Raw genomic sequence first — 14,402 nt, forward strand, 5'->3', positions numbered from 1 at the left:
GTCTTGCCCTCACAGCCCACGTCTCAAGAAATGTCCTTTCCCTGCCGTCCCTTTCTTGCTTGGGGTCTGGATGAGGTGAGAACACAGGACCCTGCTTTGGTTGGAGCTGGTTGACGACAAGCAGGATTATGAACGTTGATCTGGGTGGGCAGTGGATGAGTTCATGGCTTGGCTGGATCCTCCATAGACTTGGGTATCTCAGAACTTCCCACTGCCCAAGCACGTCTTCTTGCCGCCAGGCTTGGGGGGCATTTGGTGGCTGTTAACCTCTTGGGAGGCCTTTGCAATGCATCCTGTGCATCCATGCCCCAAGGCCACAGTGCGGCCAGGTTGGGAGCAGTAACGCGAGTTGAAAAGTGCAGCCAGGCAAGGTTGGGTGCATTGGCCATCTCCAAGGGCAAGCCTCTGAGGATATATATTTAGGTTTCCGCATAGAGAGCAGGCCTGAGTTGCTGGAAGTGGTGGACATCAGCAGGATGCGTTGTGGAGAGCCCCCCTCGAGGGACACCAGGGTTGGCCATGGTGGGTCTCGGGTCCTGTCACCACCCAGCCATCAAGCCCAGTGCAGCGTGGTCAGAGTGAGCACGCATCCCAGGCGTGCCTCTGCGGCTGTGGCTCTGCAGAGGCTCATTTCAGGTTTCCTTGGAAACCTGACAGCCGGCATGAGGAAGGAGCATTCCCGAGACAGCTTCAGCCCTAGCAGGTGGTGACCAGGCCAAGGGTGGGACAAATGGCTTTCCCCAGGTACAAGGTGCTCCAGGTCAGTGTGGGAAAGCGGGATGCTTCGGCGAGTTCTCCCCAGCTGCTGTCTGATTTCTGCAAAGCCTTTGCTCCCCTCTGCAGCGTGCCTGCAGACCACAACCCCCTAACCCCGGGCTTTGTCTTTGCAGGAGCAGGAAGATCCAGATCCGAAACATCCCACCCCACCTGCAGTGGGAGGTAAGAAACAGATGATCCTAAAAGCATCCCTTTCACCTCCTCGTCTTCCATCAGTTGTGCCGAGCAGCGTGAGTTGTGCTGCAGGAGCATGTGCTCTGCAATGGGCCACCTTTTACCTTCCCTTTACCTTCCTGGTAACCCCAGCAGGGAGGTGGAGTGCGAACAGGGCTCTATCTTCCACTGGCTTGTGGGGCAGCTTTTTGCAGTAGGGCATCGTTGGGATAATGGGATGCAGGTGGGTGATGCTGGCTCTTTGGAGGGTGTCTGTGGGTGAAGCAGGCTCTTGCCCTGCCTGCCTCACCTGCCTTGTTTTCTGCTCTCTCCTTTAGGTGCTGGATGGCCTGTTAGCTCAGTATGGGACAGTGGAGAATGTAGAGCAAGGTAAGATGGTCCAGCATGGTCCTCACCTGTGCAGAAGTCCCAGCACTGTTCCCCAGCTCTTCCCATGCCAGAGAAAACCCAGTGAGGTGAAACCTGGTTTTCCCAGTCATTGGTACTGGGCTAAAATGGTTTTCCCTGTGGACCAAAGTCCTGGTGGAGGTAGGGCCACCCGTCCAGTGATGGGGGATGACATGGGCCATCAGACCTCCATCCTCAGTGCTTCTCTTGGTCACTGGCAAATTAGAAACCCAATTTTCCCTGCAAACAAAAACCAAGCCAAGCGCTGTTTGAGGTCTGCTGGTGGATCAGTGATGCCAAGCATCCTCCTCAGCAAGGGTGGTAGGATCTGGCCTTGGCACCTTCTGGTCCTTTGCCAGCCCAGCCCAGTCTTTGTGCTGGGGAAAACACAGTGGTGCAGAAGTGCACACTGCGTGGTGGCCAGAGCCGTCCCCACAGGACAGGCATTGCCCTGCCACCATCCTCACCAGTGTCCCACTGGTGTGTCCCCCCCCCCCAGGGTGTCTCTAATGTTCCTTCTCTTGCTTTTCCACAGTCAACACAGACACAGAAACAGCCGTTGTCAACGTAACGTATGCAAGTAAAGAAGAAGCAAAAGTGTAAGTGGGGTTTGATCCGTATTTTCACACCACCTTTCACACCAGGTATCTTCCCGGCTGCTTCTTGTCTTCTCTCTGAGCCTCCTTAGGTTGTTTCTAAGCTCTTAGAGTGTAAGCTTCAAGTGCCTTAAGGGCTGTCAGTGTATCTTCTCGAGATACAGCTGGCAGATGTTGGTTTAACCTTAAGCTCTGTCATCTCGTGTGTCTTCTGCAAGCAGTCTTCTCTTCGTTCCACCACTGGGCAGTCTCCTGCCTTCTCCCCTCACATGGGAGATGGGGTTTCTTAGGGTGCCCCTTCATTCATGCACAGGCAACACTGGACCAGCTTGGAGCCATCAGCCCTGGGGTTGTCCCCTCTTCCTCTGTGCCTTCTCTTCTTCTTAAGGGGCTCCCAGATGTGCGATCTTGTAGTTACCTTTGGACACTGTCCTTCCTAAAAGGCCTTCTTCAGGGTCACAGTGGCCTTAGAGAGCAAAGTGCTCTAGAAAGCTGAGGGTCAGCTCAGAGAAGCAGTTTGTCAAGGAGTCGTCTTCCCAGGTTGGAAGTCCAGACCTAAACTGGGAATGCACTGGATTAATCATCAGTCCAACCACCCAGCCTGAGCTGCTGAAGAGGTGGAATGTGTTGAAAGAGCTGGGAGAGATGGTGGAGAAACAGTGTGGTGTTGGGAGATACAAGTAACCTCACTAGTTGGGGGAAAGTCAAGTTGGAGACCAAAATATGCAGAGCCCGTCGCCTTCTGGAGTCAAGAGAAACTGGCTGGTCAGCTTCTGAAAGGCTGTCAAAAAGTTTTTCTTCAATGGACAAAAGAGGTCCTCTGGGTGGATGAATGACTGGTTAGAGGAGGTGAGAGGGAGCCAAGGGGTCCATGGCCAGTTTCTGCAGCAGAGAGTATATTGCCTGGATGTTGTGCAGAGGAGTCAAAGAAATGCCACTCATCAAGAAAAGCTTTAAAAGGACGGAATAGCCCAACAGAGCTGTGCATCAGGACAGCAGGGCTGGGTGAAGACATACATAAAGGTTTATTATAGCCAGAGAGGAAATAAAACACTAATTAGCGGTTATGTCAGAAACACAAGGACTGTTTCAAGCAAAACACTTGTTAAAGGCTTGTAGCAACTTTAGCCCTGTGCTAGACACCAGCCCTAAGTTAGTTATGAGTAAGTGTTGAGCATGTCTCAGACTTAGTGGTCAGTGTAGTTTGGGTATGACCAAGAGCCAGGCAGACCCCATGCAAGGAAGAGCCTTTGCCAGAGTCCATTTGCTGATGGATGTTCTGGAAACTTCCCGTCTGAGTTGACCCATGATGAGGTTGGACTTGTGAGGACAGAGATGGGGAGAATGATCTGCTGGTCCAGAACGCAAGAAGAGAGTCTTCCTTGTGCCTGTTGGGGTGGCCGTGTTGGGTGTGCTCCAGCCTCAGCTGGATGGAGAAGGTGTTGTGGGCCGCAGGTAAATGTGGCATGAGCTGCTGTGCCTTGGGATGTGTGGCAAGAAAGGAAGACAGAGAGTCTCACCAACACGGCAGTGTTTGATGCTTTGCAGTAAGAGCCTTCAGGGTTAGAGAAGATGCTGTGATCTGTTGCATCCTGGTACCTGTCCTAGCTGGTGCTCAGCAGCTTGATGTAGAAACAAGTGACAGGAGGAAAAGGCCTGGGTGGTTCAGGGGGACGTGGTTTGGTTTAGAGCATGTTGTGATAGGAGCAGGCGAAAGGAAGAGCTCAGCAGAGAAACCAGACAGGGGCACTGTGCTGGTCTTGAGAAGGGACAGTGAAGTTGCAGAAGTCCACAATGGATGTGAAGTTCAGGCCTGGCAAAGGAGCTACTGGCAGTGGTGCATTCATACGCCTGCCTCTAAATAGCCAAAGCAAGATGTGGTAGGAAGAGTGAAGAAGCATGGCTGAAGCCATCACTGCTCACAGAAATCATTGCCTCGCCATGCACTAAGCTAGGGAGGGAGCTGAGGTTCCTGACAGAGGGGTGCCATGTGCCATGTCCTTCTCCTTGGAGCAGCTGTTGCTCAGAGCCACTCTGTCACCTTTTCCATGTCCAAAAAGCCTGCGAGACCATTTCTGCACTCTGTGATAGCTCCTGGCCAGCGCTTTGCTCAGGTGAAGTGACAGATCCCCAGGCTGGCATCCCACCTCTGCCAGGGTGACAGCTCTGGCATCACCCACATGGGAGGGGACATTGTCCCACCATGGGACAGTGGGGTGCTCTGGCTTCCCATGGCCACCTTCTCTGGACTGGGGAGAGAGGAAGGTGCAGGGCTGGGGAGGGACCACAGTCCACAAGTGCTGGTGGTGCCGGAGGGGTGTCCATCCCCATAGAGCCTCTTACCACCCTCCCTACATTGCAGAGCAATTGAGAAGCTGAGCGACCACCAGTTTGAGAACTATTCCTTCAAGATTTCCTACATCCCGGATGAAGAGGTGAGCTCCCCTCCGCCCCCCCAGCGATCCCGCCGCGGGGGCCACTCTTCCAGGGAGCAGGGCTCCTCCCCGGGGGGCTCCTCGCAGCCCAAACAGCTCGATTTCCCACTGCGGATGCTGGTACCCACGCAGTTTGTTGGTGCGATCATAGGAAAGGAGGGCTTGACCATAAAGAACCTTACTAAGCAAACCCAGTCCAAGTAAGTACCTTGAATGGTTTTGTTTCCTTCCAGAGGGTGCTGTAGGTCCCCAGCGTGGGTCCTCCATGCACTCGGGGCTGTTGAGTGCTGGCCAGTGGTGTTTTCTTGGGGTGCAGCTTTCATGGGATGGTAGCAAAGCCCATATTCTAAACCGTTTCTGCTGGCCAGGGTGGTTTGGGTGCAGCAGGAGGGGGATGCACATTCAAAAAGACCAGGAATGGGTTTCTAAAGCCCCATCACAAGAATGGTTGGGGATGAGGCTTTGGGAAGAAACGGCAAGTTTGGGGATGAAATGCTGAAAGGGAATTCTAGGTACAGCAGTCAGTGCCCCCATGGTCTTTGCCCTCGGGATTTGCTCATCCTGCGGTGCCTTGTATGGGTTAGAGCTGTTGTAGGGGGGAAAGGGGCACCATGAGAGCGCTGCCTTGAGATGGATGGGCTTTTTGTAACTTTCTGAAGCCTCTTTTGCAATCTTAACAGTTTTGTTGTTGAAGAACAAAAAAAAAGGGGTGGGGAGGAAGGGTCTGTCTTGCCAAGGTTTTCCATATTTCTCTTGTTGATGTTCACATTGATTTCACCTCTGATTTTCTGCATGGTTTTCCTGCATGGTTTGTTCCTGCCCAGATTTGTTTGTGTTTAACCCAGAGCTGTCTTCTCCCCTGCTCATCATCCTGAATCCGGTGATCCCACAGGACATAGGACTCCTGTACCAGAACATCCTCCAGGGCATCCTAGTTCTCAGAGAAGCTTTTAGAGGCAAATTGTTTGGTAATAGCACATCTGCTTAAGCAGGAGGTAGGAAGATGTGCTGCTCTGCAGCCAAGCAGGCCGAACCCCGGCATTGGGTGTGCAGGAAGAGTTTTGTACGTAAAGGGGACGTATGCATAGGGAGAGAAGCTCTTCGAGCCTGGCTAGCCCTAGAATGTGGCCACCTAGTAGTCATGAGGTGGTCCTGGTTGGCCACAAGCTCTTCTTCTCTAGGTGAGTCCCCTGGTGTGATGAGCAGTGGTTAGAGATGTGTCCATGCCATCCAAGACTGGAAGGTTGCCCTTTGCAAGCCCTGAGCCTGGCAAGGAAGGTGGGAGGCACCAACTGCTGGTTTCTCCCAACCACGAGGCCAGATGCTACTGAGCTGCTGCTGCTGAGCTGTCCCTCCTCGTGGTTGGGGCTCCCTGTGCCTGCCCTGAAGACCTGGTGCCATGGAGGAACACCATGCTCCATGCTTTTGCATCGCTTGACCTGCCTGAGGAGTCCATGTGCCCTTGACACGGGGACCTCATGCCCCTGGCCTGGGCACTTGGCAGGAGATGATCCTGGAGATTGTGGTTCTGGTGACATCCTGTTTCCTAGCCCCTGTTCTTAATCACAGCAACACGGCGTCCTGGATTCCTCTCGTCACACAGGACTTTGACCCTGTTTCCACACACAGTGATGCCCAGGGATGCTCCTGATCTCCAAGGGACAAAACTGGTCCCAGGTTGAACCATCTTGAACCATGGCTGAGAAGGAGCCCAGACCAAGAGCCCACCCCAACAGACGATCTTCCACAGTGATTGCAGCCCTTGTAAGTTGATGAGGAGAGGACCATTGCTACCAAGCAGCCATGGGGCCAGGATAACCCTATTTGCACACTGCATTGTCCACCTTGAGAGGCTGTCCCTTATAACCACCGCTCTCTGAAGAGTTCCTGGCCTTCCCTTTAAGGGGTCTTGGAGGTTTTTTGTGCTGCACCGTAGGCAAATCTGCCCTGTCCCACCATCTCTGTTGTCAGCTGCTCCAGTCTCCTGTCCCTGCAGCACCCTGGCGTCCCAGGCGGCTGCTGATGTGGTGAGGGGTTAAGAGTCCCTTTCTCCATCCTCCCGTTGGAATGGAGCTGTGCAACAGCAGCACTGGGATGTGCTGAGAAGTCCTGAGCCCTCCTCCTCTGTCCAGCTGTTTGGGGTGGGACATGCTTGAATGCAGTGGCCCCTTCCTGGTGCCTCATCTCTCTGCAAGTTGAGCTTGTGCATGCACATTCAGGTTTGGGATGAGTTGGAGGTCAGCCAGAAGCATGGCCCATGTCGCTTTCCTGGGCTTGTCCAGGGTGCCTGTCACTTCAGTGCATCCATTCAGCCCATCTGTGGCTCTTGGCCTTTCTTTGGTACAAAGGCTCAGCTCATGCCCCATCTCCACCAGCCTCACCTGCTCATGGGTTCAAGAAGCTGCCCGACTACTGCCTTTGGGGTTTGTTGGGGTAGCCATGGATTCCTCATCGGTTCCCTCTCACTTCAAGCATCAGCCTGGCGTGATGTTGTGGCACCACTCTGGGCCCGTCATCCTCTCTTGAGGCACGTCGTGATGGGTTTGCATTCTCCCCGGGTGCCCCTGTGCCTGCTTGGCACTCTCAGAAGGACAGATCCTCCATGTCAACCTGATGGAGCTCCACGGCCAGGAGTGCCTTAGAGGGTGCTGCGCAGCATGCAGCAGGGTCACTATGCTGTGTACATAACCAAAGGGCAGGGAGAGCTTGGTGGTGCTGGTGTGTCCAGCACCCCTTTGCACAGACCAAGCAGGACCTGTCTTCCGCTTGAGCAGCTCTGGCTGAAGCTGTAGGAGATCTGGAGAGATGTAGCCTGCAAAGGGGATCAAACTCTTGTCTTCATTCCCTCTTCAGTGGTCAGATGAAACCACCCTGGGGTCCCTTTTGAAGCTGGTGGGATAGGCTCATCGGTTATCTCAGGGAAGGTTCATCTAGCTGCTTCCCCTCTACCTGTAGATGAAGCATCCTTGTTCCTACACGCTGGTTCATGAGCTCCTGGAAGAGTTGACCTGTGCAATCCCACCAAGACTCTGCATCCCTCAAATGTGGCACTGGTTAGGGGTGACTCTGCACCACAGTCACTGGCCTTGCATGCACAGCAGCACCCATGAATGGTCCCGGTCAGGATGGGGACCTTTAACGGAAGCAGAGACATGGCCAGAGTGCACAGTGTTGGAGCTGAGCGCTGGTGGCATTCACTGAGCGGCCACTACTGCACCTTCACAGAAGATGCGGGCTAGCCCAGCCCTGGCTGCAGCAGCGACAGGGATGCCAAGGTGGTGGCTGATGGCAGGATGGCTGCACGGCATCATCCTCCAGTGGGAAGAGCACGCGGACTCACGGAGAAGATGGGAAGATCGCTTACCCCTGTTCTTCAAGACACGTGGTTGACGTGCAGGAGTCTCCTACTCTGCTTTCCTCTCTCCCACTCTCTCAGGGCCTTTGCCAGGTACGGTTGAGCGGTGAGGAGCGAGCTGGAGGCACGTGCCTCCTCCCCGCCATGAGCTGAGGGGAGGACCAGAGGCGCTAGAGCATGGTCCCTGCCGGTGCGCAAGGGAGAGCTTTCTGGTCTCCTGTGGAAGGGCGTGAGTACAAGTGCTGTTGTTGACGTGGGCCTCCGTGTCGCGACAAATGCTGCCTGTGGGTAAGTTGTCTCTCTGTCCCAGACGACATACAACAGTCGTGGCAGCCGCTTGTGCAGAGAGAGGTTGAGGTTGGAAGGGAGACCTCTGGTCCGGTCTCCCGCTCCAGGCGGGACTGGCGTCAGTGATAAACAAAGTTGTGCAGGGCTTTGTCCAGTTGAGGATTTGTTCTTGCCCCCTCTTGATGCATTGTTTGCCGTTGATTGGCATCCCTCAGCTCCCAGTTAGACCTCAGGTCATGAAGGTGAATGTAGCTCAAAACTGATCTAAACCAACTGAAGCAAAACGCTACCTGGGCTTGCATGAGACCAGATGATGGTAGATGTATGTCAGCGAGAGCCAGGTTCACCCCAAAGCTTGAGCAGGTGTTGAAATGAGCTTTTCTGTGAGTAGCAAGCTCAGCTCCTGAGCTCTCAAAAGCCTTCATGTGACATCGGACGCATCTCAGGGGGCTCCTCTCTGCTGGTTGTTTCACCATAGGGTTGACATCCATCGGAAGGAGAATGCCGGCGCTGCTGAAAAGCCCATCACCATCCATGCCACGCCAGAGGGGTGCTCGGAAGCATGTCGCATGATCCTTGATATCATGCAGAAGGAGGCTGATGAAACTAAATCGTAAGTGCCCTGGCTCAGCAAAATGGGCAGGTGGAAGGTGGAAGGAAGGTAAATCCAGCCATGAGTGGAGAAGAAACCATCTTCTGTTACCCTCCAGGGAACTGCTGGCATTTGGAGTGTCAGAATAGAGTCATGAGTCAGTTAGTAACTTAATAACTTCAGCTGTGGTTGACGGTGCTGTAGAGACCAGAAGCTCAGGTGGGTCCAAAGAGCATGTGGGCAAACTTGGAGAACAAACCCCTGTGAAATATAGATGTGCCACTGGGAAATCCTTAAATTCCCATTCCCTAGAAGCTGAGGAGATGCAGTGGTGTGAAACAGTGGTGGGTTTTGTGCTCCTTCTGCTACTTCGTTAGTGCCTGTTGCTGAAAATTGGTTTCCTGGGCAGATGGACCTTCAGATTTTACTAATTTTTAATCCATTTTAGAGCAGAAGAGATTCCCTTGAAAATCCTAGCACACAACAGTCTGGTGGGGAGGCTCATTGGCAAGGAGGGCCGCAACCTCAAGAAGATTGAGCAGGATACAGGCACGAAGATCACCATCTCCCCGTAAGTCCCACGCCATCCCCCTCCGTCCAACACAGTATGGGCAGTGCTGGAGACAGAAAAGAGAGCATGTCCCCCTTCCCGGGCTGGCGTTCCTCATCCCAGGTGGATGGTGGCATTGGGCAGGGAGAGAGCCTGTGGTCCCATACGGTCTCACACTTCTTCTCCACATGTACCTGTGGGGTAGTTTGCAGGATTTGACCATTTACAACCCCGAGCGGACCATCACGGTGAAGGGCAGCACCGAGGCGTGCTCCAATGCTGAAGTGGAGATCATGAAGAAGTTGCGAGAGGCCTATGAGAACGATGTGGTGGCCGTCAATGTAAGCTCCCAGCCCTCCCGCCTGGAATGCCCCTGCTTTGGAGCCACTGCTGAGGTGGCCAGAGGAAAACTGGGAGGGTATTCAATCTGTTATAGCAAGGGTTGGCCTCAATCCATCGTGTCCACACTATGTGGTGAGAACCCCAAAAACCCCACTCCGCCTTTTACACGTTTCTCCATGTCTCTGCTTTCCCAGCAACAAGCCAACCTGATCCCAGGACTGAACCTTAATGCTTTGGGCATCTTCTCAACGGGGCTGTCCATGCTCCCATCTAATCCAGGGGCCCGAGGGGCTGCAGCGGCCGCCCCATACCACCCGTTTGCAGTAAGTGCGACAGGGTTTGGGGTGCAGGGGATGTGTTACTGGGGGCAGAGTGGTCTCTAGACTCTCCTGATGTACCTCTTGGGTTCGTGTGGACACTGTAGCTATAGGAGCCACCTCATGGGAAGCCTTGAACGTGAACTGTGACTTCTGGTCATTTGAGGAAGATACTTGGCACAGCAGCGAAGTGGAGAAGACAGTGAATGAATATGGCTAAATCCCTCCTTGGATTTAGCTTCCTGGGAAGATCAGCTGCATCTCCATGTTGTGCTGAGCTCAGTTTCACCTGTGTTTAGGGACTCATTGTGTCCCAAGGGTGCTACTCTCTGAAGGTGGCTGGCAGCAATCTGTGCTGAAGCCAGCATGGAAAAGCCATGTAGGTGGTCTTGAGCCCTGACCCCAGACCCACCTATGGGTTGTGATGGAGCAGGCTCGGTTGTGCCCTCTGGGTCTGCTCTTGGTTGCCACCAGAACCTGTTGGCATCACTACAGGGGACGTGGAGCACATGTGAATGGGGACAGGAACCATCACCATCAGTTTTGATCCCAGCCCTAGCACCTGAAGGGTCGTGCTTGCTGGGAACTGATCTTCACCTGGCCTTACAGGCAAGGGATTTCCTCTTTCTTGGGGTGCTGTGGCTGCTGAGACCTTGGGCAGAGCAAGCCTGGGAAGCAGTTTGGGAACCACTGAGGTTGCGGGCAGGCAGGGACAGTCCAGTGTCAGGAAAACATGCTGGCCATAATGCTGACGGAGAAGGTCCATCCTCAGCCCACTAGCACCTGCAGAGCACCCTGAGGATGACCAGGCTCTGTGGTCTGTCTGATAGTCTCTCTAAATCCTTGTGCCGAGATGCTTTGGCTGCACGTGGGTTAATTTACTTGTGCTGTTTTCTTTTCCTGGCGACGCCAGCAGCAGAGTGGTCGGAGGAGAACGGTGAGTGCCAGGCTGGAGGGGAGGATGAGTGTGATGTGTGTGTGATGGCCCTGTGGAGGGTGCTTTGTGTTTCACGCCTCAAGAGTGGTCATTTCTGACCATGTCCTCAGCAGGACCTGGGGCCAGTGGCTGTAGCTTCATCTGTGGAGCTCTAGAGACCTGGCGAGGATGAGGAAGGATGGAGAGGATGATGAGGAAGGAGGCTCACAGTGAGCAGGGGGAGCTGGGGAGGTGCAGTGCCTGTCCTGGCTGAGTAGGAGAGGACATGTTGGTATAGGAGACATGGAGCAGCCCGTGGCCAGAAGCAGAGGGTGGACATGAAACTTGGTGCAAGGAAGAGCACAAAACCGCAACGCAGTGGGTTTGAGTAGAGGGTTGGGAGCATGAGCAGTGTCTGCTGTGGGCAAGGAAGCCGAGTCTTCCCCACCCGACTAACACTGGCTTACAGGTAGCATCCGGTTGTACTTGCCCAAATCCAGAGCAGGAGAGTTGTGTCTGCTGCCAGGAGAAATGTCTAATGTGTTTGAGAAGCAGAAGAATGGAAGAGGAGTTGGATTGGGTTGAGTTGGGGTGCTGGTATGCACCTTTTGCTTTTTGCCATGGAGACCCGCTGCTTTCCCCCTGATCCCAGCCCAGGTCTTGGGAGAGCATCTTCTTAAGCAGTTGCTTTTTCTTCTCTTGGAACTGGAGAAGGCAAATGGTGATGGCAGTCACAGCCAAACTAGACTTTTTGCTCAGTTCTCACCAAACCCCCACCTTCTCCGCAGGGAACCGATGGTGGTTACAGATGGATTTAGCTCCCATCCATCTCTCAGCCTTCTTGTGCTGTGCTTCAGGTGCAGGACCCAGGCTGCAGCTCATCTGTGCTCCCCAGGAGGGGTTTCAGGGGCTGAAGGGTTGTCCCCATGTCCCTGCCAGGCTCACAGTGGTAGCAAACTACTCTGCATCAGGCTGGGAGGGGACAGGAAGGGGCTGGCACGTTGGGAATATCGGTGACCCTCATTTTCTCTCCCACCATAGAGCTCCTCAGCATACCTGTCGGGTCTGTATGGAGCCCCCCCAGCCAGCGCCTTTCCCCATCAGCACCCCGTAAGTGCTCCAGGACCTCCTTCTGTGTGATCTTTGCATGCCCACTTTGATCGTGTGGGCAGCTGGTCCCCTGGCATGCTGGTCTCTTGACTGTGTTGCTCTTCCATGCTCTTACCAGCTGCCAGAGCAGGAGGTTGTGAACTTGTTCATCCCAACACAGGCAGTGGGGGCCATCATTGGGAAGAAGGGGCAGCACATCAAGCAGTTGGCACGGTTTGCCGGCGCCTCCATCAAGGTGAGCAGGGTGCTGTGGGGCTGGTCCCAGGCTTTGTGCTTCAGTTTCCCCTTCCTACTGCTGAGGGCAGCGAATGGGAGCCCTGGGGAAGGGTTTTGCTCCCTAAGTTAGTAGAAACCCATTCCTGCAACACCCTGGTTATCACCCCTTATGGGGTGGGAGGGAATGCCCCTGGATGGGGTGGACATCCTACGCTGAGGAGGTCTTGCCAAAGCAGGGCTACACTTACGTTCCTTCACCCCCATCCCTCTGCAGATCGCCCCGGCAGAAGGTCCCGACGCCAGTGAGCGGATGGTCATCATCACAGGGCCACCTGAGGCTCAGTTCAAGGTGTGTTGGCCATGGGGTTAGGGTTGTAGCTGGGGACAAGTTGAGAGCACGCTTTGGTTGCTGCCATGCTGCTAGCCTGGGTTTGTATCCTACTGAGTGCTTTTTGCTCAGTACCATTGTTTTGATGCTGCCAGACATGGGCCCATCATCACCCTCCGGGCAGAGCAGGCACTGCCAGGATTGCTGCTTGAAGGGTTTACTTCCCTTACATCTCCTCTCCAGGCCCAGGGGCGGATATTTGGGAAGCTGAAAGAGGAAAACTTCTTTAACCCAAAAGAAGAAGTGAAGCTTGAAGCCCACATCAAGGTGCCTTCCTTCGCTGCTGGCCGCGTGATAGGCAAAGGTGGCAAGACGGTAGGTGAGGGGTGCAGGGATGCTCCCCCCTGCCCTGAGAATGCAGAGCTGGGCATCACTCACCACCCTGGCCTGCCCCTGGGCACAGAGCAGCATCCTGACCCCTGCTCTGTGTCCTGGTGGTGGCTCTCACTGGGATGAGGGGGCAAGGTGAGACCCACCTCAGCCTGGTGCTGTGTGCTGGCTAGGAGCCGGGGGGCGATGCTGGCAGTGAAGGATTTTGACTGTTCTGCAACAAAAGCTGGGGCTCTGTCATTTACCCCAGGTGAACGAATTGCAGAACTTAACTAGTGCAGAAGTCATTGTGCCACGAGACCAAACCCCAGATGAGAATGAGGAGGTCATCGTTAAAATCATTGGGCATTTCTTTGCCAGTCAGGTAAGCTTTGCTGTGGCTTTTCTGAGCTTCCCTGCCTGTTCAATCCACCAAGTAAGTCGCTGAGCATCCCGCCGCTCTGTTTTGGCTGGGTCCTGTGCACCCAGGATGCTTAAAGGTGTTTTGGCAGCTCTCCCCAGCTGTGCTAGCATTAAAGATTGGCTCAATTTAGCTTAGACACCATGCTTATGAATCAGCTCTTCCCTGGCATCAGCACTGGCCGGGAGCTCCCACAGGCACCCTCATCCTACCATGGATGCACATGCTTTGAGTGGGACAGCAGCACCCCAAAACTGAAGCTCTGAAGGAAGCACAAGTTAAACCCCTGCAGGGCTTCACTTGCAGCTGTGTGGTGGGAGCAGAGAGGTCCCTTAGTGCCTCCTAAAGTGACATTACAGCTGTGTAATGAAGGGTTACATGTGCTTGTCCTGTAATTTAAAGTTCAGAGGGTGACAAGCAGCGAGGTGCTGTTGTGTGTGTGTGGGGACAAATGTTTGTGGTGCCCACCCTGACCCCCGTTCTTGCTCCCCCCGGAAGACCGCACAGCGGAAGATCAGGGAGATCGTCCAGCAGGTGAAGCAGCAGGAGCAGAAACACGTTGCTCAGGGAGCCCCGGCCTCGCAGCACAGCAAGTGAGGCCCCCGCCGCGCCGGCCAGCACCACCCAATGAATGTAACCCCACCGCCAGCGGACCCCCAGCAGGTCAGGGGAGCAAACCAAAGACCCCCCCAACCCTCCCCTGCCTGCAGCCAGGGTGCTGCAAGGGTATGGGGAGGGGTATTGAGGGCTCTTCCCATCCCACAGCCTCCCCCCCGCTCCGTGTCCATCGCGTCCTGACGCTATCCCTTTAGTTGGACTAACATAGGCAGAGAGAGAGAGATTTATAATGTCCTAGAAGCCGCCCGTTTCATCCAGGCTTGGGGGGCTGCAGTGCTCATCGAGTGTAGAATTAATATATCAATAACAAAACTAACACTGATTTTATTTTATTGGGGTTTTTTTAAGTTTTGTAAGATAATTTTGGGGGTTTTTTTTAATTCGTTTTTTTAATTTCACAGGGGGACCGGGGTAGGGAGGTGTTTGGTTTTTAGCAAAAGCAAGCTTTTTTAGAGTTTTAAGGAAAGGAGCTAGTCCATTGGTTCTCTAATGCACAGTAGAGATGTAGGATTGCCAGCAGCAGGGGGAAAAATGAGTGTTAAAAAGCAGTTTCTTAAGGGCTTTGAGACGAGCAGTGCCTGTATGAGCCAACAGAAGGGATACCGTCTCCT

General features: G+C 54.1%; 1 protein-coding gene across 1 annotated transcript; it reads left to right on the plus strand.

Annotated features, from left to right (window-relative positions):
- Nucleotides 1–714: 714 nt before the first annotated feature.
- IGF2BP2 (insulin-like growth factor 2 mRNA binding protein 2) lies at nt 715–13,770 on the plus strand (the record flags this gene model as incomplete). Its single annotated transcript, XM_010010929.1, has 16 exons — nt 715–751; nt 897–939; nt 1,269–1,320; nt 1,874–1,937; nt 4,297–4,569; nt 8,491–8,625; nt 9,053–9,175; nt 9,360–9,495; nt 9,691–9,819; nt 10,727–10,750; nt 11,771–11,839; nt 11,958–12,074; nt 12,330–12,404; nt 12,627–12,758; nt 13,024–13,137; nt 13,672–13,770. Coding segments are annotated over 16 exons (1,622 nt in total), but the record flags the coding sequence as incomplete, so codon positions are not given.
- Between the last annotated feature and the right edge of the window lie 632 nt (nt 13,771–14,402).

Source organism: Nestor notabilis, unplaced genomic scaffold (assembly GCF_000696875.1).
Source record: "Nestor notabilis isolate BGI_N333 unplaced genomic scaffold, ASM69687v1 scaffold26893, whole genome shotgun sequence".
Classification (NCBI taxonomy): domain Eukaryota; kingdom Metazoa; phylum Chordata; class Aves; order Psittaciformes; family Psittacidae; genus Nestor; species Nestor notabilis.